Below are 27,932 nucleotides of genomic sequence, written 5' to 3'. Positions count from 1 at the left end.
AGGCACGTTCACTAGTCGGACTGTAAATCTCAGAATGTCAGCGCTATTGATCGAGGAGCGAACGCTGACAAACAGAAGCATTTCTGAACTCTTGGCGAGAGCAGAAGCAGAAACGCGCCCGACAAATGTTTTATTCATAGCATGTAGCCAGCTGGGAAATCTGAATGCAAGAGCAGCTGCGGTACTAGGACGATCCACGGATCGCTTGGCAACCGAACACCGTCCCTCAGTCCAGCGTGGCTCTCTCAGTGCCTGCCATGCTTCAGCGCTTCATGCAATGATTCCTGCACCCGGAAGATGACACGAGCCCGCAGGAGCCGCGTCGCACCGCCGCTTTAAGAGGTAAGTCGAGCCTCAGCTGTTGTTCTAGAAGGGAAAGTGTGGACTCACAGCCCAGCTCTCTCCAGACCTCGGTGTTTGCGAAGGGAAGCTCGGCCATCAGGCTGCTGGCGCATTCTGCCTCCTTCTGCTGCTGCTTCTTCTTGCCTGTCGCTTTCTTTGGCTCTTTCTTTGCTTTTTTGAACTTCTTGACTGCTAGAAACAGATACAAAGAAAGAGCATATGAGGACTGAAGACTAACACTGACTCAGATGTTTGCATGGTGTCGATCGCTTTAAGTCGAGTTACTGCAGGTTTAACATTGAACATCAGATTAGAATACTGTAACACTGAAATACTGCATGCTTGATTTCCAAATAACCCTTGAATTGTTTCATGTTGGAATCTCATTGTGCTCTGCACTTATCCAGAATGTTTAGTCTGGCTGGTATTTTCCTTGACTGTTGTTTTATAGTTGTACTCATTGTTTTCGATGAAATGCAATGTCCATGTGTGCAAAAATACCACAAAGTTTGATGCACAACTTTTGACGTCTGACACAAAAGATATGGGAAATTTTCTTTTTATTGCCTTTTTTCCCACATAGTAATCAATATAAAATTTATCCTGTGCTTAAAAACCTTTTAGTGGCTCAATTTTTGTGATATCAACTTCAAATTTGGGACACAACTTGGTTAGACATTGATTTTATAGCAATTTTAGAGTCTATAATCTTTAGCGAAATATATATTTAGTAGCAAAATAAAAATGCTTAGTTCACTACATTTGCTTTACAGTAAACTTCTATAACCTTTTTTTACACTTTTTATTTTTTTAAGCGCTTTCACTTCTGCAATAATCTGAGTGTCTTCATTAAAGGTGCAGTAAGTGATTTCTGAGAAACGCTGTTGATATTTGAAATCTCAAAAAACAAACACGCCCCTATTTTGATAGCCCCACCCCCAAATCCACAAACACATTATAGCTGCATCTCATGGTGCGTTCAAGTCCTCTTGGGAAGTTTGTATTTACAAGTTGAGAAGTCGTGTTTACGAAGTCAGGTGCCTTTAAGTCACCCTATTTGGGTGTGAGCAAAAACACGCCGTTTTTGTGTGTGTCCCTTTAAATGCAAATGAGCTGCTGCTCCCGCCCCTTTTCCAGAAGAGGGCGGAGCTTTAACAGCTCAACAACAACAAAGCTGGAGAATCTCACGCAGCCAAAATGAGGATTGTCAGTAACGGTGTTCAGCCTTACATTGTTCAAACCGGAGTCGACACTGATGGAGAGACTCAGGAAGAAGTTACAACTTTTAGACGTTTCTGAATGGTTAGTGGATAAATTGATGTAGTTGCTGTGGAGTTGATTCAACTCATCCACTAGCATGTGCCGTCATGTTCATCTTTTGTGTTGAATTGACCCTCGTTTGTGAAGCAGTCCGGCGTAAAATGACGGCATGACAACAACACTCTACTACAACAACTCTTCCTCTTCTCGGGGGCGGGGTTTATGTAAATTTTAGGGTTTGTGATGTCAATAACCCAGGAAGAAGCTCGTTGTAGTCCCTACCAGCTGTTAGTTGTAGCGATTTATCTCTCTCTTTGCATTGAACTTTGAGTGCCGTAACTTTGCAGATGTTGTTTATGATCAAATTACACACTAACTAAAGTTAAAAAAGTCAAATCATAATCAACTACTCCTTTACTTCTAGAAAATGAACAAAGAATGGGCATCTGGTGTGTTTTGCTTTTTAATGTTTTCTTTATTAATTTATGAAGGCACTGTAAACTGTATTGTTACACATTATGTTGTTCTATTACAATGCTATTATATTTTGTGCGAGGAATTAGCTTATTTTGTTGTAAATGGAAAAGCTTGAAAATGTCACTGCTAAATACTTATAAATATTGTGCTATTCCGAAAAAGAAAATCCTGAGCTTCCCACTCGTATTTGTGGTGGCGTTCATGCGTAAATACGATCTTTTTGACATGACTTGAATGCACTATCATTTGAAGGAGGTCGCATTTGAAGGTTGTATACATCATCAAGGATATCTTATTTATTAGTTAAAGTAACTGTATTAAAATTGACTGTTATTCCTCATTAGGTCTAAAATACTGTAATTTCTTTCTTACTTTGCAATCTAACGGTTACTTTTCTTAAATACGACCACCTCAATGATCTATGCGGCCAACAAATGCACCCTCCGGAGGACGCAGCCTTCGAAATGAGACGCAGCTAATGCAAAACAGGCACCTCCCCCCAATGAGTGGACACGCCCCTTATTGGCTACAAGCGTGTTTTGGTGCTTTCAACGGCGTTTCTCAAAAATCGCTTACTGCACCTTTAAAAGTTGCTTCACAGTTGATTAAAAAAGAAAAAAAAAGAAAACAAGCGTTAGTAAAGAGAAAATACATTATTTGTCGCTTAAGTATATCAAGTCATATTGTCTTATAAAGGCTGTTTATTTGTCATCTCTTCGGTTAGTCAAAAGCTCGCGCACATGTCCAGTAGTGTGCATGTCTCACCCTTGGTAGTGTCCTTGAGTTGCCTGGCGGTCTGCGGGGACACAGAGTTGTTATTGTTGTCCTCCATGGAGCTCGACTGACTCTCAGCACACACTGCCCGCCTCACACTCACACTGCACGGGCTCTGAGAGGTGACCCGCTGCACCTCACTACACTTGATCACTACTGAGTGGACACCTGCAGTGAACAGCCCTGAGAAGCGCTTTATCGATCTAGCGAGCAGAAAGTGGCGACTGATCATGTCCAGTCAGTCTAGTACAGGTGTGTGATGATCATGTAGTTAATGTCGCTGGTGATTTAATCGCCCTATATGAGTGTCTATCGTGTAAATCAGCTCTTGAATCTACTGCACTACAGGATCAGCTTTCGAGTTAAAAACAGATCATAGTGTTTACTGCAGCACAACATAACACCACACACATGGTACGAGCAGTCAGAGGGGACACGCGGTGCTCGAAGGGAAAAGCGTTTCAAAAAAACAGAAGTGACGGTATAGTTTTAAAAGGAATACTTTACACATAACTGAAGGTCCCGTCATCTTTTACTCACTTTCGTGTAGTTTCAAAATGAGATATTTGTGCTCGTCACAAACGCTGCTGTTTTCCACATAATCAAAGATGTATGACTCGTGCACTATATTTTGAAGTCTTGCTTTGACATGCTGTAAATCTCACGTGGACTTCTGCATATTCAAATTTTGTGCATCATCAAGAGGCGGGAAAAATGCATAAGAAAAAATGTACGATCCTAAAATAGGCTAATATAACTTTCCTTTGATTTTGTGCTGACATTATGTATGGAATCTTGTTTCCGTCATGGAATATTTTTTTTTTTTTTAAAAAGGTAGGCCTAATAATGCGACTTTTTATCTTTTTTTTGCGTTCTTATATCTCGCAATTCTGATATTTTTCCTCGGAATACTGAGTTTACATCTGGTTTTCCCCCCCTTACTAGATAACAAAATAATATCTGACAATTCAGACTTTTCTTCTCAGAATTTCAATAAAAAAAACCTCAAATTATTGAAATATAAACTTTATAAACCAAATTGTGAGATAAAATTTTGCAATTATCTTTTATATATATATATATATATATATATATATATATATATATATATATATAGATTCACCCTGATAATGATGGCTTGGCTCATGAATATTAAAGAGGTCCTATAAAGCAAGATGTAATAAGTCTCCCAGAATGTGTCTGTGAAGTTTCAGCTCAAAATCCCCCACAGATCATTTATTATAGCTTGTCAAATTTGCCCCTATTTGGGAATGAGCAAAAACACGCCGTTTTTGTGTGTGTCCCTTTAAATGCAAATGAGCTGCTGCTCCAGAAGAGGGCGGAGCTTTAACAGCTCAACAACAACAAAGCTGGAGAATCTCACGCAGCCAAAATGAGGATTGTCAGTAACGGTGTTCAGCCTTACATTGTTCAAACCGGAGTCGACACTGATGGAGAGACTCAGGAAGAAGTTACAACTTTTAGACGTTTCTGAATGGTTAGTGGATAAATTGATGTAGTTGCTGTGGAGTTGATTCAACTCATCCACTAGCATGTGCCGTCATGTTCATCTTTTGTGTTGAATTGACCCTCGTTTGTGAAGCAGTCCAGCGTAAAATGACGGCATGTCAACAACACTCGACTACAACAACTCTTCCTCTTCTCGGGGGCGGGGTTTATGTAAATGTTGGGGTTTGTGATGTCACTAACCCAGGAAGAAGCTCGTTGTAGTCCTTAAAAAGTGATTTCTGTAAAAGAAAATATCTCTCTTTGCATTGAACTTTGAGCGTTGTAACTTTGCAGATGTTGTTTATGATCAAACAGCAACATTACACACTAACTATAGTTAAAAAAGTCAAATCATAATCAACCACCCCTTTAACTTATCCAGGATTAACTAATTGGCTGAAAGGCAGATTTTATAGTCAAAATTATGAATCCTACTATTGTGAAGGCTTGGATTATGAACTGAACAGTTCAGGCAGATTCATCAGATAAGCCTTTGCCATAGTAGAAGCTGCTTTTTGGTTTCTTGAATTGATTTATTTGTTCTTTGTATCCAGCGCTTCCTTCAGCCACACTGAGGCCTTTATTTCCAAACATAAATCGTTCTTCCGTCTTGACGAAACATGACACAGAGAAGGGCACAGGAAACTGACCTCACAATCTAATGATTAACATGCTATTAAAAATTCTTTCGTTAACCAACAATAAATGTAGAAGTTCAAAGAATCAAACAACCAGAAAAAAGACAAAGACAGAAACTCTTCTGCACATTGCATTAGTGTGCTGTGAAAGCCTTTGTTTGTTCAGACCTTGAACCTACTGACGGATTATTTCACTTTCACAAACGCTGTGGGAAGAAACGCAGAGGTATAAGTGAGCGCACATATTCTGATAACACGGGTATTGTGTTGTAGAATGGCAGCGGCGCTGCTCTGTTATTGGCTGTGTTCAGCTTCTCTCTCACACCCTTGTTTGTGTGGTGTAACATTAGACTGCCGCTTGGGTTTCAGGCCGCGGAGGGCGAGCAGAACCACAGCAAACAGGTGTAAAGGAAGGACCGGTTCCCCGACCCGTTCATCCAGGTGAGCCTGACGGTTCCTGCCCTGATGTTTACCTGAGAAGGTTTGTCCTGGAGTTTGAGGTGAGCCAGTGGAGCGCCGGGGGCTGTGTAACGGGGTCAGGGCTTCAGTTACACTCCATTCTCTCTTATGAATGCACTGCTTGCTCTTTAACAATACAGGAAAACCTTTTCTCAGTAATTACAAAGCTCCAGTTCCATGATGAGGTTTTGTCAGAGCTGTGGAGAGCAAATATTTAAAGAATAGCTTGATCATCATGTGACTCTTCATGCCAAACACGCTAACCACATACTGTATGACTTTTATTTGAATGCCTTTACAGCTCTTCGTGTTTTCAGTTCTGTGAAAATAACTAGGATGCTTTTCTGAAACATGATGGTTTACTCTTCTAGTCTCTTATGTGTCATAGTGAGAGTGTACACGTCTGATGATTAAGATGCACTTTAAAGGAGCAGTTCACACAAAAATGAAAATGAAGTCATTAGAAATCTGTGTACTTTTTTCTTGGAATACTATTTTTTTTTTTTAGAATCATCTCTTTTCCATGACTGTGACTATGGAAACATGTTTCCGCCAACAGAGTACAAAAAGAATTGTTTTATGTTTTCATTTTTTTAACTTCATGGAAACAAGCTTCCATAGTGACCACAACATTTAAATGTTTTTAAATTGTTTTTTAATTAAACGCTCTATTTGTATAATTCAGAAACCTTTGTTATTAGCGACACCGGTGGGCGTTAAGTGAACTGCAGCAGCAGCACTCGTACACATGTAACGCACTAGAGACTAAACGTGATTCAAGACCCCGATATACTAACGGCGAAAGTCTTTTTTGTTCTTCGCTTAGAAGTAAAAAGTTTCCTTTGCAGTGATATACTGTTAATGAACACCTCAACTCCGCCCACATTTAGATGAATATCTAAATTATGTGCTGCACGCTTCCCTCTCAATCAAAATAAACACAACAAAAAAGACAGCAGTGAGAAAACAGCAGTTCAGAAAGCATCTGATCGTAAACGTCACATCCTTTTGATTTTCCCGGCAAAACCGGTGTGGTGACAAATCAAGTCCTCCCTTGAAATCCGGTCTCTGTTAGGACCCCAATTATGTTCAATTTGTTTTAATAACACTCATATATATTTAGTATAATCATTAACTAATAGCAGATAGAGATCTGATTTTGTGGGAGGACCTCATTTGTCATGACACCGTCCCGAGTCCTTCACATAAAAATCATAGAGACATTCATAGACAACCAAGGAAGTCTGGGAAGGTCTCAGTTTTTAAGTTTTGTTATAAGCTGTTCACATATTGGCAATAAAAAAGCGAGGAATATATGAAAATTGTGTGTGGAATAGGCCGATTTCCTATTTTTTTGTCCTTTCGTAGCTTGTATGGAACAGGGCAGCCTAAGCATTTATCTGAATTTGTCATTTTTGTTATGGAACTACGGGGCAGCCTGAACATTGGGGAAAATCAGTAAACCGTTTGCACTATTTACTACGTTTCCTCGATTTGCTAAAACGTGCGCGGGATTTACTATTTCATTTCCTCGATTTGCCAAATAGTGCGCGGGATTTGCTATTTCATTTCCTCAATTTGCCATATCGTGCGTGGGATTTACTATTTTGTTTCCTCGATTTGCTAAATTGTGTGCGGGATTTGCTATTTCGTTTCCTCGAGTTGCCAAATAGTGCGCGGGATTTGCTATTTCATTTCCTCGATTTGCTAAGTCGTGCGCAGGATTTGCTATTTCGTTTCCTCAATTTGCTAAATCGTGCATGGGATTTGCTATTTCGTTTCCTCAATTTGCTAAAACCTGCACGGGATTTGCTATTTTGTTTCCTCAATTTGCTAAAACCTGCACGGGATTTGCTATTTTGTTTCCTCAATTTGCTAAAACCTGCACGGGATTTGCTATTTCGTTTACCTGAGAAGGTTTGCTAAATCGTGCGCGGGATTTCCTATTTCGTTTCCTCGATTTGCTAAATCGTGCATGGGATTTGCTATTTCGTTTCCTCAATTTGCTAAAACCTGCACGGGATTTGCTATTTCGTTTACCTGAGAAGGTTTGCTAAATCGTGCGCGGGATTTCCTATTTCGTTTCCTCGATTTGCTAAATTGTGCGCGGGATTTGCTATTTCGTTTCCTCAATTTGCTAAAACCTGCACGGGATTTGCTATTTCGTTTACCTGAGAAGGTTTGCTAAATCGTGCGCGGGATTTGCTATTTCGTTTCCTCGATTTGCTAAATCGTGCGCAGGATTTGCTATTTCGTTTCCTCAATTTGCTAAATCGTGCATGGGATTTGCTATTTCGTTTCCTCGATTTGCTAAATCGTGCGCAGGATTTGCTATTTCGTTTCCTCAATTTGCTAAATCGTGCATGGGATTTGCTATTTCGTTTCCTCAATTTGCTAAAACCTGTACGGGATTTGCTATTTCATTTACCTGAGAAGGTTTGCTAAATCGTGCGCGGGATTTCCTATTTCGTTTCCTCGATTTGCTAAATCGTGCACGGGATTTGCTATTTAGTTTCCTCAATTTGCTAAAACGTGCACGGGATTTGCTATTTCGTTTCCTCAATTTGCTAAAACCTGCACGGGATTTGCTATTTCGTTTACTTGAGAAGGTTTGCTAAATCGTGCGCGGGATTTGCTATTTCGTTTCCTCGATTTGCTAAATCGTGCACGGATTTGCTATTTAGTTTCCTCAATTTGCTAAAACGTGCACGGGATTTGCTATTTCGTTTCCTCAATTTGCTAAAACCTGCACGGGATTTGCTATTTCGTTTCCTCAATTTGCTAAAACCTGCACGGGATTTGCTATTTCGTTTACCTGAGAAGGTTTGCTAAATCGTGCGCGGGATTTCCTATTTCGTTTCCTCGATTTGCTAAAACTTGTGCGGGATTTGCTATTTCGTTTCCTCAATTTGCTAAAACCTGCACGGGATTTGCTATTTCGTTTACCTGAGAAGGTTTGCTAAATCGTGCGCGGGATTTACTATTTCGTTTCCTCGATTTGCTAAATCGTGCGCGGGATTTGCTATTTCGTTTCCTCGATTTGCTAAAACTTGTGCGGGATTTGCTATTTCGTTTCCTCAATTTGCTAAAACCTGCACGGGATTTGCTATTTCGTTTCCTCGATTTGCTAAATCGTGCATGGGATTTACTATTTAGTTTCCTCAATTTGCTAAATCGTGCGCGGGATTTCCTATTTCGTTTCCTCGATTTGCTAAATCGTGCATGGGATTTGCTATTTAGTTTCCTCAATTTGCTAAAACGTGCACGGGATTTGCTATTTCGTTTCCTCAATTTGCTAAAACCTGCACGGGATTTGCTATTTCGTTTACTTGAGAAGGTTTGCTAAATCGTGCGCGGGATTTGGTATTCCGTTTCCTCGATTTGCTAAAACTTGTGCGGGATTTGCTATTTCGTTTCCTCGATTTGCTAAATCGTGCGCGGGATTTGCTATTTCGTTTCCTCGATTTGCTAAAATCGTGCGCGGGATTTGCTATTTCGTTTCCTCGATTTGCTAAAACTTGTGCGGCATGATTTGCTATTTCGTTTCCTCAATTTGCTAAATCGTGCGCATGATTTACTATTTCGTTTCCTCGATTTGCTAAATCGTGCGCATGATTTGCTATTTCGTTTCCTCGATTTGCTAAAACTTGTGCATGATTTGCTATTTCGTTTCCTCGATTTGCTAAAACGTGTGCGGATGATTTGCTATTTCGTTTCCTCGATTTGCTAAATCGTGCGCGGATGATTTGCTATTTCGTTTCCTCGATTTGCTAAAACGTGCGCGGGATTTGCTATTTTGTTTTCTCGATTTGCTAAATCGTGCGCGGGGTTTGCTATTTTGTTTCCTCGATTTGCTAAAACTTGCGCGGATGATTTGCTATTTCGTTTCCTCGATTTGCTAAAACTTGTGCGGGATTTGCTCTTTCGTTTCCTCAATTTGCTAAAACGTGCGCGGGATTTACTATTTCGTTTCATCGATTTGCTAAATCAGGCACAGGATTTGCTATTTCGTTTCCTCAATTTGCTAAAACTTGTGCGGGATTTGCTATTTCGTTTCCTCGATTTGCTAAATCTTGCACGGGATTTACTATTTCGTTTCATCGATTTGCTAAAACGTGCGCGGGATTTGCTATTTCGTTTCCTCGATTTGCTAAATCGTGCGCGGGATTTGATTAACTATTTCGTTTCCTCGATTTGCTAAATCGTTTGCACGGATGATTTGCTATTTCGTTTCCTCGATTTGCTAAATCGTGCGCAGGATTTGCTATTTCGTTTCCTCGATTTGCTAAAACGTGCGCAGGATTTGCTATTTTGTTTTCTCGATTTGCTAAATCGTGCGCGGGGTTTGCTATTTTGTTTCCTCGATTTGCTAAAACTTGCGTGGGATTTGCTATTTTGTTTCCTCGATTTGCTAAAACTTGTGCGGGATTTGCTCTTTCGTTTCCTCAATTTGCTAAAACGTGCGCGGGATTTACTATTTCGTTTCATCGATTTACTAAATCGTGCACGGGATTTGCTATTTCGTTTCCTCAATTTGCTAAAACTTGTGCGGGATTTGCTATTTAGTTTCCTCGATTTGCTAAATTGTGTGCGTGGGATTTGCTATTTCGTTTCCTCAATTTGCTAAAACTTGTGCGGGATTTGCTATTTAGTTTCCTCGATTTGCTAAATTGTGTGCGTGGGATTTGCTATTTCGTTTCCTCAATTTGCTAAAACTTGTGCGGGATTTGCTATTTAATTTCCTTGATTTGCTAAAACTTGCGCATGATTTACTATTTCGTTTCCTCAATTTGCTAAATCTTGTGCGGGATTTGCTATTTAGTTTCCTCGATTTGCTAAATTGTGTGCGCAGGATTTGCTATTTCGTTTCCTCAATTTGCTAAAACTTGTGCGGGATTTGCTATTTAGTTTCCTCGATTTGCTAAATTGTGTGCGCAGGATTTGCTATTTCGTTTCCTCAATTTGCTAAAACTTGTGCGGATGATTTGCTATTTAGTTTCCTCGATTTGCTAAATTGTGTGCGTGGGATTTGCTATTTCGTTTCCTCAATTTGCTAAAACTTGTGCGGGATTTGCTATTTAATTTCCTTGATTTGCTAAAACTTGCGCATGATTTACTATTTCGTTTCCTCAATTTGCTAAATCTTGCACGGGATTTGCTATTTCGTTTCCTCGATTCGCTAAATCGTGCGCAGGATTTGCTATTTCGTTTCCTCGATTTGCTAAATCGTGCACGTGATTTACTATTTCGTGTCCTCGATTTGCTAAAACGTGCACGTGATTTGCTATTTCGTTTCCTCGATTTGCTAAAACATGCACGTGATTTGCTATTTCGTTTCCTCGATTTGCTAAATCTTGCGCATGATTTACTATTTCGTTTTCTTTCATTTCCTCGATTTGCTAAAACGTGCACGTGATTTGCTATTTCGTTTCCTCGATTTGCTAAATCGTATGCGGGATTTACTATTTCGTTCCCTCGATTTGCTAAAACGTGTGCATGATTATCAAAACGAAGGAGCGAATTAGTAAATCCTGCCCACAATTTAGCCTACTATTTTTTCCTGCATGTCATGTGCGGGGCTCTGCACAAAACAGCATGATGACAGAACTTCCATTTTTTTGAGATGCCTGTCATAGTCACACACAGACACCTTCACTTCACTGCATTAATAATCACTTATAATGAAAGAATATTCATGAAAAATAGTGCTGTTAATACTATAAGAGCTAACTATATATAACAATAATATTTATGAATATATTATTAATACATTTAAATATTACCACATAATGTATGCCATAATATTAATGTTAATATTATAAAAATGTATACTTTTTAAAACATTTTATACTTTATAATATTAGTACTAATTGTTCTGCCCATGTCAATGGTTTAATAGCTTAAGCGTGTGTGTGTGTGTGTGTGTGTGTGTGTGTGTGTGTTTGTACAGTATGTGACTAAGGCCAAACTTAGCATCAAGAGGCTTTAAAAGCAAAAGAGTCACTGTATCCTCTCTCCATCACAAATCCCCTTTCACGTTAACCCTGTCCACAGGCATTGGTCAGCGGTCAGATCAGCAATACGCTATTTTTACTTCAGGTATTAGCCCAGTTCGCTGCCAACCTTTCCTTGTTGTGCCGTAAGTAACTCTGGAGTCGGTTCCACATTCAGTCTCTTGCGCTGGATCTGTGTTTCGTCGGATGTCTGCGGTCCAGGTGGTGGACTGTGATAATGCTTTTGCTGTAATCCTCTGAAATCTGTACAGTCATGCTCTGGGATTTCAGCAGAAACGTCAGCACTCACTGGCGGAAGGAGAAGTTTTAATAGCGGAAGAAGATCTACCAGGGGAAGATATATCAGGCTGATGAATTTCCTGCAGGTGAGCGGAGTCGTCTGAGCTGGACTGAGAACAGCATCACACAGGTACGCATGACCTCTTCATCTGTTAGCTCTGTCAAGGTTGCAAATGTACAGAAATGAGTGAGTCTGCCCTAAACTCTCTTTCCTCTCTCTCTCTCTCTCTGTCCTGCCATCAATCACAACAAATGCGGATGGATTATGACCATATTCTCTTCTGGACATCTGTCCGTCCTCCGGTGAGTGGCAAGTTTTGTTCAAGTCAAGAGTTTAGACACGATGAATTCATCATGAAACCTTCTGATCTGCATGCTCGACATGAGTTCTGTAGACAAATTAATTGTGATTTCACATTCAAATGCATCATGAAGTGCATCAATTCTGTGGATCTGTACATCATTACTGTAAATATCAGAATGTAAGGTGGTTTTCTGCTCATGGAATGTTCAAGCGTCTGAAGTATTGTGTAAAGTATCAGTATTGTGACATTTCTGAGTGAAATGGAATATTGAATTGAAGGCGGGGCTTCATTTTTGGATTAACATGCACAGATTAATTGTTCACCAAGTGATGTGGGTCAATTTTGATTTAGAGTGCATTTTAAAGGGTTAGTTCACCCAAAAATTAAAATTCCGTCATTAATTACTCACCCTCATGTCGTTCCACACCCGTAAGACCTTCATTCATCTTCAGAACACAAATTAAGATATTTTTGATGAAATCCGAGAGGTTTATGACTCAATGTCTATAATCAACACTTTCAAGGTCCAGAAAGGAACTAAAGACATCGTTAAAACAAGTCATGTGACTGCAGTGGTTCAACCTTAATGTTATGAAGAGACGAGAATACTTTTTGTGCACAAAAACAAAACAAAAATAACGACTTTATTCAACAATCTCTTCTCTTCCCTGTCATTATCCTTACGCAGGTGACGCATCCTTCCATGTTTACGTCTGAATGCTGGCTCAGTATTGGCCAAAGCTGATCACATGATCAGCACGATGCATACATGTGATGCTGACGCAGGAGCCGGCCAATAATGAGTCGGCGTTCTGACGATGAACCTGGAAGCGCTGGACGTAAACAACGTATGAGAATGACACAGAAGAGAAGAGATTGTTGAATAAAGTCGTTATTTTTGTTTTGTTTTTGCGCACAAAAAGTATTCTCGTCTCTTCATAACATTAAGGTTGAACCACTGCAGTCACATGACTGTTTTAACGATGTCTTTAGTACCTTTCTGGACCTTGAAAGTGTTGATTATAGATATCGAGTCATAAACCTCTCAGATTTCATCAAAAATATCTTGAACGAAGTTCTTACGGGTGTGGAACGACATGAGGGTGAGTAATTAATGACAGAAATTTTTATTTTTGCCTGAACTTACCATTTAAATCAGTTCTGCAGGATTTTCCCCAGCAAGAATCAGTGCAGAAAATGCAAAAATAGTCTGCAGATTCATCTAACAGCCTTACCAAAATACCAAAACACCGCAGTTATTACCAGAAGCTCAATCTCATGGGTCCAATGAGAACATTTTTATGAGTGGGCCCTGTTTTCATGATTATTAGTTATAGTTATTACAATATATATGCAGTAACACGGTATTTAGACCATTGTTATTAAAAAAAATGAAATGAAGAAAGGTTTTCACTGAGTTTGAAGGAGATCCCATGTTTAATTTATGCAGTCATAACCGCAAGGTGAATATAAACTTGTATAATAACAGTGCAAATTCCAAGGAAGTTTCTTCAGCGCTCAGTTGACTAGCATGTTGCTGTGGAGATGGTTAGACTGGTTCTTTTACTAGTCCTGTGACTTTAAATATATCCACTAGTGAGCGCTATTTCACTGAAAGTCGACAGCCTTCGCTGCGGTTCCTTCGGTAATCAACATCCTTATTATAAACCACTCTCAGAGCCCACCAATAGAATTCGAGCATTTCAGACAGACACCGAGTCCCACCAATTAGATCCCGAGTTCGACTTCTGCCAGCCAATCAAATCGCAGAGGCGGGGTTTGTGCACGCCCGTCGAGGGGAGGGTTCGCGTGTTTCACTACGTTGGCTTTTCTCCCAGAAAGATTTCGGTGTGGGAATTTCAATTTTACATTTCTGAGGCGGTCGGAAGCAATTTTTACCGGAGACCTCATCCTGAAAGTTTCGCTGAACACGTCTAGACTGAATAAGGTAGGCGATCGTGGCTGTTTTTCATCATATCAGGAGTGTGTGTGTGTGTGTGTGTGTATATTTCCCTCAGATGATCCCGCATGGATCCGCAGGAGCGCGTCATTATGAGCCGTTAGTCTGATTTAGAGAGATAAAACTGTTCGGTTAAATATTAATTATGTGTCTGAATATGATCAATGTGAATCTGTGTGTTGAATGAATCGTGTAAAGATGATTTACAGCCTTTCGTGTGTTAATCGCGCCGCTGAGGTGATTGTAAATGTCGTTGGTGTGTGTCTGTGAGGTAAATGTGTGCGATTCATACCGAACATATGGACACACTCGTGTCAAATCCCCTATGGCGTCTTTATGTAACGCTATAATCTCCAGTCGTGATGTTTACATCGATCACCGCCTGCTTTAAGAGCACTTTACACGGCTGAGTTCGTGTACCGCTCATCTGGATGATAGACGGCATAACATCAGCGCGTTTTCAAGCAGCTGGAGGCCGTGATAATCATGTTAGCGTGTTTTGTTCGTTGAAATTCAGCGGCACGTGCCCTTAATGCAGCGAGCTGCCCGCGTGGCTGGCGCGCGATCACAGCTCTGTGTGTGTGTTTAGTGTTTTGGTCTGGTAGTGCTTTTACGTGCAAATGAACACACAATTAATATGTGGATGACGCGACGCCATCTTCGTGTGACGCGCACCTTCTGTCCAGATGTGCTCCACATTACACGCCCACACTGCGCGCGACAACCTTCGACCTCAAAGTCAAGTTTTATTTTTATCTCAACACTAAAATATTCTAGTTGATGGCCAAAAAAACGGACCAAAATGACCGAGGTTATTATTTAATATCAAACTATTCTGACAGACTGTTTAACGCGGTGTGTTTTGGTTTTGCATCAGTAAAAAGGATATAATTTGCAGACACTATATGGAAAACTTGGCAATTTTTGGAGGGAAATAATTTATTAGTTGGTTTATACTTTTCCAGAGCGCAAAACGGAAGTTACACTCGTCTTTTATTCTCTATTGTCATATATCAGAGTGAAACGCTTTGCAAACAAGAACAAATGTAGGGCGGGGCTTGATTTTTGCCTTTGAGGAATTGATTGGATGGTTGTGCTTTGCTATTGGTGGATCTCATGTGAGTGACAGGTTGCCCCGCCCTTGCGCCAGTAAACACCTCATCAGAGAAGAGATGCTGCAAAAGTAATTTTGATTCAAAATTATGAGGCTCCATTTACACTAGTGCGTTTTGGTTTTAAACGCCGTTTTACGATCTTTGGCTACACTGGTGTTTCCATAGCGTTTCAGAAACGAGCTTCGTCTACAAAACATGACCAAAAATGCATGTCACATGACCTTTCATGCACACTGGGAATGCGTGTACAAGTGTTACTTTTCGAGGTTCTAAAATGCCGTAGTGTAAACTAGGGCTGCATGATTTATCGCGATAAAATCGCACACGATATGGCAAAGGCTGCGATTATTTAATGCGCAGCTTGTCAGAGCTGTACGGTTCTGTGATCAGTAGTAAATGCTTCTCCATCTGAAAGCCAGAGGGCGCTCTTGCGCAGAAACTCAAAACATGCCCTGCAGCAGAAGTAGATAACATGCATCATATCGCTGTAGCTGAATAAACAGAAGATTGAAACGTTTTGATTAGTTAAACATGATTAATAAACACACGACTGCCTTATTCTGTGTAAGAAGCCTCATCATCATCTCACAGAAAGACGCTCAACTGTCGTTATGGAGTGAGTTTGGAGTAAAAACATGTTGTCTTTTGTTGGACAAGATGTTAATAAATGCTTCTCGTGTCTGAAAATTAGTTTGACGCGTGTTGCTTTTTCAAATGTACATTATAAGCGACTCAAACACGCAGTGCTTTCAGATGGATTAGCATTTGGAGCCATACTTCATTGACAAGCCGCGCATAAAAAATAATCGCTGCTTTGCGATTTCATAATCGCACTAAGAATCGCGTTTAAGCGATAATCGTGTTCAAGTTCAATGTTATTTTTCGTATCGTGCGATATATCGTGCAGGCCTAGTGTAAACGACATGCGTAACCGTAGCAAAACTTTGGTGATTTTAAACGAAAACTAGTGTAAACGAGGCCTGAGGCACATAAAACAATAATAACAAAGGTCAGTTGTGATTTCAGGTGTTTATTTTGAATTTTATTTAATTAAATCACTAGCTTTTAATCAACTTCCAAACCCTGTGCATCTACACAAACTCAATCTAGCACACCATCACATGCACAAAAATCAAAATGCAATGCAAGTATGTGTTTCTGCACGGGACGCTGAATTTTAATCCAGCGCGATGTCAAACAGAGACTGCATAGTATACAAAGTAATACAACAGAACAGACATTCTTTTCATTCTGTACACACAGAAACTTTCTTCTCAAAATGCGTTTGACAGTTCGATGCAGCCTGAGCAGTTTTCCTGTGTGAACCACACTGTTTCTTGTTGTGTTGCCTATTTCTAGCCCTGTCTCTAATGCATGCATGGCTCTGTATCCTATAATGAAGTAGGCATATCAACATGTTGAAGGTTTCACTAGCAAATATTTGCGTTTGTAAGTGTCAGTGTGGACGTGCAGATCATGTGACGTGTGTACGAGCTAATGTTTGACAAGAAACAGCCGCTGAGAAAACTCATTCCCATTCGTGTTTTGGGTCTTCAGCGCTTGTTTTGACATTACCAAACGATACGTCACGTGAAACGTGTCGCCCGCCCCGCTGCGGCCGCTTACAGCCGTTGCGAGCGCTGCAGGGATTAGGCTGTGGTGGAGTGTCAGGTTTGGGTGGATCACGGGCCTCTAGCTGAGCTCTATTGGGTGAGATTTGAAGGGTTTACTTCCAATTGGATGGTTTTCCGCTGGTCCTGCTGCTCCGTCACCGAGTTTACCAGTGTAGCTTTATCCCTGACCATCTGTCAGATCCGTGGAGCGTCTCTGAGTGCACAACACACACACACACACACACACAAAGGAAAAGCATCATGTGTTGTGTTCGTAGTGTTTTTGGCTATTTTAGTGTGTTGTGAGGTTACTGCATGTGTCATGTTTTAAGTGTGAACACACTCTGTCTGTTTGTTTGCGCACTCATTATCAGTGTTTTTGTGAGCGTCTGGAATAAAGGGAATTGTTTTGTTTGACCCATTTGGGGTTATTCCCTGCGTTTGGCTTTGGGAAGTTGAATTTGCTTTTTACAGCCATCAGAAACGCAGTTCTATCTCACAGCAGGCTGGTTTATTAGTGCTTCCACCCTAATCTTTTTGTGTTTTTGCCCAGTTAAACACGCTTTCTTATGATTGATAAACATCTGAGTATGACAAATATGCTGCTTTGTTTGGGTCTGTCGCTCTGTGTAAAGTCTGTTTCATCAACATGTTTTCATCCAAGCTGCTGATTTAATTTATATAAAAAAAATTGAAGTGTTGCAAAAATAAAGTAGCGTTTCTGATCTAGGAGTACAAAAAACAAAACGACAGAATGATCACTTCTAGTATATTGTATTAAAATGTGTATTAAAGCCAAACATCTCATTCAGATGTGTTTCAAATGTATCAATGCAAGTAATTAATCCTATAAATCTGTTATATTTGAATCCTATTTCTGAGGCTGTAACTCAGGGATGTGAAACAGTTAAAATGTAATAAATTTAAATAAAGTGTTTGACTTGTAATTTACCCAAAATGTAATTGTGAGGTAGATGAAGCAGGCATAGGCATGATTAACACAACATGGAGGATGAAAGGACAGTTTCGTTATAAGGAAAACAGATGCACAATAGAACAACAATCTGAGATTATCAGACTGTTATAGAACGAGAACAAGGCAACTAAGTAGATTAGTCCCTATATCTGTGAAAAGTGTAATAATAAACAAACAAAATCTAGAAAATCATAGAAAGGATAGTCTGCTTGTTATATGAAGCTTTACTTGTAAATGTATACATTTCTGTAGCTTTGACTGATTTTAAATTGTAGTTTCTAATCAGGCGTTTATTGTATGGACAGCACAAGAATCATTGGCTGGTAGAAAGAAAAAGTAAGAAATCTGCATTTTGTTTCATATGAAAATAAGATAAGGACTAGAGGTGATATCTTGGAGAGCAGGGTTGATGATGCTGCTGTTTTAGTTTTGTGCAGGTGTGTCTTATGTAGCATAATTTCACAAATCTAAAGCTGGAGAGTTGGAGAGAGAGAGCTCTGATTGGCTGTTCAGTACAGAAAACCGGTCAGTTCATGAGAATATAAGCAAAAGTTATGAAAGCAAGCAAATAGGGCTGCAACGATTAATTGTGATTAATTGTTTGCAAAATAAAAGTCTGTGTTTATGTAATATATATGTGTGTGTGTTCTGTGTATAATAATTATGTATATATAAATACACACACATACAGCTATAAAGTTTAGAAATGTATGCGTGTATTATAAATATATATTTATATATATTTTATATTACATATAAACATAAATATTTTATATATAAATATAACATTTTTCTTAAATATATACATGAATGTGCCTTTAATAATGTATTATTTAGGCTAGCAGTTTATGCTATGGTATCAGAATAGTTTAAGTGGGCTAAGTAATAAATGCAAAGTTAAGTTACCCCCATCCAATTTTTTTTTTTTTTTTTTGTGCTGATCCGAAGTATGATCCGATCTGTGACGTCATAACCATGATGTGATCCGAACCGTGAGTTTTGTGATCCGTTGAACCACTACAGATTAGTAAAGAAACAAATATCTTAAATGGGATTATAACAAGTTTGCAGTAATGCAAAGATGTTATTTAATTTCATAAAAATATTTTAATTTGAAAACGCTGTGCATTTGTTTGCTGTTGTTGCTAGTTTGAGTTGAGAAATACACATTTCAGCATTATCAGTAATCTGTGTGTGTATTTTCATTGAGAACCAAGCAAGATGACTCATGATACTATTTGTTTATTATATCGCTATCGCAATATTGACCTCAATAATCGCAATATGACATTTTCCCCAAATCGTGCAGCCCTAATTTCTGCTTAAATAGACATTTATCTCCTTTATACGCAGGCGCAGAACGTGCGTGCGAGTTGACAGTCGGCTGAAGTTCTTTGCGTGTTCAAGCACACATTTTTTTTCCCCTGACGCAGTTGACGTGAGGCGACAACACCGTCAGCTTTCATTGCTGCTAGTCGGGTTGGTGTGTCTCGGCCTTTAGATTTCAGTTACGTGGTCTGCAGGCCGTATGAAATGTTCAGGTCAGGTGGGCCGGTTACAGCTGTATTTTTTGCAGCCCTGCTCTAGATGATCAACATGATCAAAACTTTGCTGATAAACCTCCGCTGAAAAATCTTCTGTCTCTGATTGAGAGTTCAAGCTGCTTTATCAAGTAAAAGTCTTATAGTATAACTGTACAAACATCCTTCAGCTCGTGCTTCTCGTGTTTTTCTGTTGTGAAATCTGCACTGATTTTTATCATGTAAACATAAGAATAACTTTGATATTGTTAGTAATATTTGAAGCAGCTCTACTTGATTATCCAGACATCATTTATTATAAAAATCACGAGTATCAAATATGATTCATCTCTCAATCATCATTGTATTGCATTATATGTTCATAAAACTAAGCATTTAAATATCATCTTACTGAGACATATTGGCAGATATTGAGTGACGACTGATATATCTTTCTAAACGATCGCTTTCTAAACAATTTTAATGTACGCATATGTCCATTTATAATGCGGTTTCTTCTTCTTAATTCAGTTTTGATGAGCATTTTTGCTGCTGTGCCTTTAAGACTTGAATATGCATATGCCCTTATGATCGGCTGACCTCTTCACCTATTAAGAAAATAACCACTCACCCGCCAACCTGCTCAATACGGAGTTCATATGACACGAGAGCGGATGAACGAGAGGCAGTGCATCTGTCATGTTCACACTCGCTTCTGTCTGTTTAGTTTGGGATTTGAGAGGAAGAGCAGGATAAAGCTGTTCATTCAGAGGAGAAGATCACATGTGGAACATGGATTGAGACGAGAGTCGTCCTGTTTGCTCTGCTGTGAATGACTCTCGTCCTGACGCGTGTCACGGGAGGGTGAGACGGCTTCACTGCCGCACAGGTGCACGCGTGTCACCATAGCAACCGTCACCAGGTGTAAACATGAGCCACAAAACACTTCAATGATGGAAAACTCACAACTGAGTAGTGAAGGACGATCAGAGTTTACAGTGCAATAACTGTATTACTCATTGATATTAATGTTTGCACAGAAACTGCATGATGGTTGAAAAAATGATCAGCATTCACACCGATGTAGTAGATGGCACTTATGGAAAAGCAGAAATACAGCTCTCTGTACAAAAATCTGTCGCTTGTGGGTCTGAACAGACGCTTTAACAGCTGTTCATGTTTGTGCGAACAGAAAACATGCATCACAAACTGACTCAGCCAGTGATCGTCCAGTATATCAGCCCATATTTGTCATTAATAATTGAGCATCAGCTGATATTAGGGCTGGGTAAAAAAATATTGATTTCTCGATTTTATTCGATTCTCATTTTTACGAACCGATATTGATTCTTAAATCCCAAGAGTCGATTAGTCTAGTCTGTTTTCAGTTGATGAATGAGCAGAATATGTAGCACCTCCCATCCAATAAATCGCAATAATCTTTGTTACTTTTGATATGAAGCAAAGTCTCAGATTTCAAATGACGTCCATCTTATTATGAGATTAAAAAAATAAATACCGTTTTGGCGCTGTTTAATGTGGCGTGACAGATCGCTTTAGCGCCTCAGTTAAAGAGAAGCATGTGATCATCCTCTCCTCCTCTTTAATACCGGTTACAGCGCAAAATAAACATGAACATCTGAAGGTATGTTAAAAGATACAGTACAACTTACTGAAATCCGTATCATGTCTCGTGTAATCGCTCAATCAGTGCTTCAACCTCGGAAAGACGTCAATAAAACAGCTTCAATGTCACGTGACGTCACATTTACCTCAGAAAAACATATTCAGTGACCATAAACTCATTAGTCAGATAGAAAAGTGCTCTAGAAAGATAAATATAGCTATGCACCGTTACATATTCATTATAATGTTCTTCAATATTTAATGCATGTTTGAATAAATCAGTTATGACAGCCGCGATTTAAATGATTATATTTTTAAAAAATGAATTGGAGTAGAAATATGATTATGTAATTCTAAACTTTATTTATAATAACATCATTGAGTGTAATTTTAAGTGTTTGTATATAAATAAGTTCATTTTAACCTTCATTATTATTATAGTAGTACCAGCTGACTCTAATGTGTAGTTTACAGCATTAGTTGAGAGATTTTTCCTCTAGAAAATTTTCCATACTGCAACTGATATACTACATCCAAAATAATCGACATTGAATCGAATTGAAAGCATGTGAATAGTAAGCGAATCGAATCGAGAAAATTGTCAATACCCAGCCCTGGCTGATATGTTTTTCTTTTTGGCCAATAAGTGACGTAACCATGATATGAGTGCAGAAGAGGAGCTCAAATCTCTGAATTCATTAGTTTACTCTCCGTTTAAATTATTAAAGATGAAAGCATTGTCATGTATTGTCATGGGCAGAGTTGAATGTGGGGAAACTCTTTCTCTCATCTCTCCCCTCGTTCACTCCCTCTCTTCTGCCCATTAAGTCACAGTAAACCGCAGCACAATGGCCTCATTCACAGAGCGAGCGTCCTGACCTGATCTCATGCTTGTAGGTGAGCGCAGCGCTCCTCTCTAATGACCGCGTCACACGCTTCACATGAACGCGCGGACAGGTGCGGCTGTTGACCCGAGAGCGCTTCATCACCACACGCAGGAGCAGAGGAAGAGGAAGACGAGACGTCAGACCTCTAGCGTGAATCTCCTCTGGTGATGATGGCTCGCGGTCAACGGCATCAGTGGGAACGGGACCAATTAGCATTCACTGCTATGAAGAGGCGTTTGTCAGGGCAGCCAGAGAAAAGACGCGCAGAAAGCTCTGAGGACTGAGCCATCATCTCCATGACCCTCAACACACACACACACACACACACACACACACACATGCATCTACTGCAACCAATGAGATCTCACTGTGGGCGGGAATAGTGCAACAGAATCGAGCTGAGTTCAGAATACACATTTACACAGAAAGGGTTAGTTCAGCTAGTGCTGGGCAGTCAAACTATAATTATCGCTATATAATTTTCCTCAATATAATTATAACAACTTCATTAAGTGTTAGATATAATGGGGGGGAGGGGGGCAGTAGTCCACTAGATAGTGCGCACTAACACTTTCCAAAGGCCAGATGAGTACAGGGAGTGCAGAATTATTAGGCAAGTTGATTTTCTGATCATATTTTTTTCCCAAGCACATTTTACCAATTCCAATCCACATCAATCTTAATAACTACTATTAATATTGTTTTTAATCATTTATAAGTGATATATAATTGTTCATGAAGGCTGGAAATGAAAAATGCCTTATATTCAGGTGTGCAGAATTATTAGGCAGGTTTTCTTTTACAGGCAAAATGAGCCAAAAAAGAGATTTAACTCAGACTGAAAAGTCAAAAATTATTAAATACTCATGAGAAGGACGCAATACTAATGCAATACTAGAAATTGCAAAGTTAAAGCATGACCAAGGGACAGCAAAATGCTCATTGGGTCAGCGGGGTCAGACAAAAACAGGTGGAAAAGAAAAGACACATGTTAACTGCAAAATAATTAAGAATTAAGGTGAAGAATTAAGTGTGAAACCATCAGGAACCCTTTAGTCTCCAGCGCCACCATTTTCCAGAGCTGCAACCTACCTGGAGTCTCCAGAAGTGCAAGGTGTCAGGATCTCAGAGACTTAGGTTAGCTAAAGAATCCTAAAAAATGACCTGCACTTGATAAGAATCACAAGCTGAAGTGTTATAAAATACATGAAGACTGGGTTTTAATAGGGCTTATAGACAGACAGCTTGAGAATGACTCCTGATGGACCAGCACCACATCCTCTTGTACCACTGTTTGAAGAATTTATCCAGAATCTGGCAGTAAGGTGTTTGAGTTCACTTTTAGTCCATCTCTTATCCTGAAATGTCTGTCTTGCAGAGATGGACTAAAAATGATCTTCCAAAACTTACTGCCAGATTCTGGAAGATAAATTCTTCAAACAGTGGTACAAGAGGATGTGGTGCTGGTCCTTCAGGAGTCACTCTCAAGCTGTCTGTTTATAAGGCCTATAAAAACCCAGTTTTTATGTCCAAAATCTTATATGTACATTTAATAGAGTTCACGTCACCGAAAGCAAGAAATATGAGGTGCATTTTATTGACCATCAGTTAATTTCAAAATCAAAGACTGCAATAGGAGAGAGCGGCAACAGCACTGGTATAAGGTCTCATTACTTTTAATGAAGATAATTGTGTGTTATGCGTCTGCGACTTACTTTCACTTTCATATGCGGCCGTTTGCGCGTCAGCTTGCTGAAGAGATCTGCGGCGATGTCATATCTGACTCTCACATGTTTCAGCTTTAGTATTTTTGGGAGAAGTAAAATTTACATATGTAGTTTCAACAACCAGATGCATTTAGACTGGGCATAGACAGTTTTGACCGGAATGCGTCCCAGACCATCTCCTGAAGTGGTTTGAGCGATCAGATTTAAATCCGTCTCAAATGTGTATTTAGGCATTTAGACCTGGTCTTTTCACGATCGGATAGCTATCCGATCAGAGAAAATGCATGAAGTCACCAGGTGCAAACAGACCCTTTGACGTTCTTCAAGCGCTTAGATATACATGGGAGCGTTCGAAAGCAGGCGTCTGTCAGAGGATCCCTAATATATGCTTTCAAATGCTCCCGTGTATATCTAAGCGCTCGGTGAAGAACGTCAAAGATGTCTACGACTGTCACATCAATGGTATAAAAGTGCGTCAAGACTTTGAACTTAAACGTGGCTGGGGCATCTATTTTACTCACACTGCTGTCCGCCATCCTGTTAATAACCTCTTTTTCTTAGGCTAGTTAACTTAAGTTCACGTTTCCCTCATTCATGTGTCGAGCGCCGCCTTGAAGTAGGACGCTTTGAGCAAAGAAATCTATATATAGCGCTTTATTTTTTTAAAAATTAAAATATCGATATTTGGCGCAGCGATACGATTCTCGTATCGCACAGAGAAGGATGACGATATATCGCCATATCGATATTCTGTCCCACCCCTACTCAACTGTGCACGAGATGGAGTGGGACGCGGAAAATGAAGTAAGGCCTCTATACCCGTGCCTTAAGATAACTTTAATTTTCTTTCACACACGGCACAGAGAAACAACTTTCTAATAAAGCGACCAAAACTGCCTGTCAAGTGATAGACGAAACTGACAATGCATTTTCGTCTTTTTTTAAAATGAAAGGCAATGTGGATAAACATTCACAGCCACAATGTACAGAACATCACACAAAGATATAGACAAAAAAGAATAAAACCATTTTGGATCAATAAACCTAAAAAAAAAAATATATAACTGCAGAAAAGCCACACTGCATGCATTTCACTTGTCGGCAAATCATATTAAGTCGGCTAAATTGCCTGTGCGATCAAGCTTTAACTCTACAGCGCAACATCGATGCACAATTGAATTAGAACAGAATATACCGTTCTAATAAATAAAAATAATTTAAAAAAAAAAAAAAACGAAAGTCATAATCAAGTCACAAGAAGCAGAACAAATGTGTGCAAAATGCCTGAAATGCAGGGGAATGTATTCAAAACACAAGCCACAAATAGTTAAATTAGATAACCCAGAGTGATCGATCAATACATTAAAATTAAAGAAATTATTAAAATAACGGAAGTATAGACAGAATTGTCAACTTGTCTTTTTAACTGCAGAGACAATAAATGCTAAACTGGAGTGGAAATCTTTTTAGCTAAACGTTCACAGCATCCAAAAATCTAATTGTAGCCGGCTGAAATTTTGAAATCACTTGTACCCTACCTGATTGAGAGAGAAATATCCAGTCTTTCACGCGATCTGCCTGTGTCCGTTTGAGTCTTTTCAAATAGTGCGCAAGGAAAACCGACTTGGCAGAAGTGTGCCGCAATGTTTGTCGTTGTTGAGCGGACGTGAGCTGTTGGCACAACTTGCGTCTTACTTTTTTTTGGATTTCAAAAGTGCATCCAATTCACGAGACCAATGATCACCCATTAGATATACAAAAGACGAATCATATCTCATGTTTAACCACTGCAGAGACATCAGAGCCAGCGGCAAACGTCAGAAGGACTAGCCGAGGTAAGGCTGCTCTCGGCGGGGTACATGAACGCTGTGCGCCCGGTGATCGCCTGGATCTCACAACTCTGACAACTAGGGCTGCACGATTTATCGCGATAAAATCACACGCAATATGGCAAAGGCTGTGATTATTTAATGCGCAGCTTGTCAGAGCTGTACGGTTCAGTAGTAAATGCTTCTCCATCTGAAAGCCAGAGGGCGCTCTTGCACAGAAACTCAAAATATGCCCTGCAGCAGAAGATAACATGCATCATATCACTGTAGCTGAATAAACAGAAGATTGAAACGCTTTTATTAGTTAAACATGACTGATAAACACACGACTGCCTTATTCTGTGTAAGAAGCCTCATCATCATCTCACAGAAGGACGCTCAACTGTCGTTATGGAGTGAGTTTGGAGTAAAAACATGTTGTCTTTTGTTGGACAAGATGTTAATAAATGCTTCTCGAGTCTGAAAAGAAGTTTGACGCGTGTTGCTTTTTCAAATGTACATTATAAGCGACTCAAACTCGCAGTGCTTTCAGATGGATCAGCATTTGGAGCAATACTTCATTGACAAGCCGCCCATAAAAAACACTCGCAGCCTTAGAGATTTCATAATCGCACTAAGAATCGCGTTTAAGTTCAATGTTATTTTTCGTACCGTGCGATATATCGTGCAGGCCTACCGACAACATCAGATCAAATTTTCGAATAGGCGTTGTCTTTATCAATAAACCACAAATTTGAGCTTTAAACCAGTACATTCTCACCTGAAAAGCTCTTAAAACCACATATCATGACATAATAATGATAATATGTTTAAATTACGCGGGTTTTCTCGATGCATTCTGGGATGCCTGGCTGTCTCAAGTCCGCACAAGTCACCTCTCGATGCATCCTGGATAAAAGGGGCGGATCAAGAACAAATCCGGGGATTTGAACTGAACTTGGCTAGATGTGAACTTTGAATTGGAACAGTATTTGGGCAGCGACTGATGACGTTTCACAAGAACAGACAATATTGAGAAACGGCTATTGTTAAAGATTTAGTCTGATCATGGAAAGTGAAACTTAACTCTGTCACTGGGTGGTTGGATTTATTCACACACATTAAAAGTTTCGTTCTTTTCACATTTTTATTTACAGCATTATCCTAATAGGCTGTATATTAACCTATTGGGAGAGAACTGGTGTGTCTATGTGAAATCAGATATTGAGCACCCCCATAACACCTCCTATCCAAGCATCGAATCGTCGACTATTCAGGGTCACCCCTATTAGTAACGATATAGTTGGCTAATGATGCTTTTATAGGAAACGCACATCGTGAAGAATTCGAATGTGCTTCAGACTGCTGAACACAACAGTATTTGCAAGACAAATTCAGCAGAGCTCTACAGGACACGAGCGAGCTGCTCTTTCAGCTGCTGTAAAGCGCTGTGATTTGAAGAGCAGCACATTTTACCCAAATGACTTCAGGTGAAAGGTTCGCGCTTTAAATTGGCCTCCTGCAGATAAGCTGTTTTTAACTATGGTTGGGACGAAGCCAAACCCCAGGCTGTTCCTCTGCTCTTTCTAATCAGTCTGACAGGAACACGGACGGGACGGACAGATGATCCTCTCTCCAATGGTCTTCCCGTCAGTGTGCATCTGTGAATGAGCTCTGAAGCTCTCCACTGTTTGAGTTTACACTGCAATAATGAAACCAGCTGCTGTTTCAACTCCTTCACATCCGTTATCTGCTTTACACAATAATAACATGAAGCAATAACCAAACACTGGGAATATTTTACAATGTTATTTTTTAATGAAACAATTCTGTTCGTCCAGTATGCATGCACGATACCAGCATAATCCAATCCATAATCCATTTCATACAAGATCCACAGAGATCATTGTTCAAGCACTGGTTTAGTGAGTGGCATGTGCTGATGTAACGCCGGTGTCTCTCTGACGGTCCAGCAGTGTTGCCAAGTCCGTGGTTTTCCCGTGGAATTGGGCTACACTGTTGTATTTCATGTCTGCGGGTTGAAGCGACCCCAACTAACATGATATTTAGCCCCTGGAAAACCAACTTTACCAGGGGAACCCTGCCAGAAACGTGGATTTTACCCCCTGAAACAAGCGGGACGCCCCTGGAACATGATCGAGTAGCAATTGGGCAGGTTCTAAGTAGCAATATGATGGGTTTTGTTGTGGAAACCTGGCAACCCTGCTGTCCAGGGCCTCTGTGGGCGGATGGGCCGAGCGCCCGGCTCTCACATTCATATTCCCACAACCCTTCCGAATGGTTAAGCAATCGCTGTCCCAGCATGCCACAGAATTAGGAGGGCACAGTCAGAGCCATTCTGACAGGAAGAGCACCCTCAGACCTGTCCCCATTTCCACCCACCTTATTAAAAATAACAGCATTACGCTTCAGTGAGGTGACGTGAGAGATGAAGCTCTACTTTTGTGATTTAAAGTAGGACACAAGACCTGCCTTTAAAAAGTGTCAAGTGCAGGAAGATGGCGGTTCATTAGGGCCTCACGAAATCTGTAATTCCTGTTTTTCTCCAAATTCTGCTTTCTGGGATTCAATGGTTTATCTGTCAGTCCAACTTTTTGGGCATAGACCTGAAAATGACATTTC

The 27,932-nt window shown here is 39.9% G+C and overlaps 2 protein-coding genes and 1 long non-coding RNA gene across 16 annotated transcripts in view; 2 read left to right on the top strand and 1 right to left on the bottom strand.

Annotated features, from left to right (window-relative positions):
- LOC125278851 (A-kinase anchor protein 7-like) overlaps nucleotides 1-3,293 on the bottom strand; it is a 39,827-nt gene extending 36,534 nt beyond the window's left edge. The window contains 2 exon segments of the mRNA XM_048208221.1: nucleotides 391-534; nucleotides 2,845-3,293. Coding sequence (XP_048064178.1) covers nucleotides 391-534; nucleotides 2,845-3,085 — 385 coding nt within the window. The 5' untranslated portion in view covers nucleotides 3,086-3,293.
- Nucleotides 207-12,446, top strand: LOC125278853. Of its 2 annotated transcripts, none has more exons than XR_007187279.1 (3): nucleotides 207-342; nucleotides 5,370-5,441; nucleotides 11,747-12,446. It is a non-coding gene; the product is annotated as an uncharacterized LOC125278853 (long non-coding RNA). The 2 variants fall into 2 exon arrangements; XR_007187278.1 differs by having other exon boundaries at nucleotides 11,725-12,446.
- Nucleotides 12,447-13,834: 1,388 nt separating this feature from the next.
- Nucleotides 13,835-27,932, top strand: part of epb41l2 (erythrocyte membrane protein band 4.1 like 2) — a 96,472-nt gene continuing 82,374 nt past the window's right edge. For 8 of the 13 annotated variants that reach the window (XM_048208213.1, XM_048208210.1, XM_048208215.1 and 5 more), the window contains exon 1: nucleotides 13,836-14,005. The gene's annotated coding sequence lies outside the window, so the exon portion shown is untranslated. Of the gene's footprint in view, nucleotides 14,006-27,932 lie in introns of all 13 variants that reach the window. The other 5 variants (XM_048208218.1, XM_048208209.1, XM_048208207.1 and 2 more) reach the window with 2 other exon arrangements.

This window comes from Megalobrama amblycephala, linkage group LG11, assembly GCF_018812025.1.
Source record: "Megalobrama amblycephala isolate DHTTF-2021 linkage group LG11, ASM1881202v1, whole genome shotgun sequence".
In the NCBI taxonomy this organism is placed as follows: Eukaryota; Metazoa; Chordata; class Actinopteri; order Cypriniformes; family Xenocyprididae; genus Megalobrama; species Megalobrama amblycephala.
The sequence above is the reverse complement of the archived record's forward strand: the minus strand, read 5'-3'. Positions and strand labels throughout refer to the sequence as shown.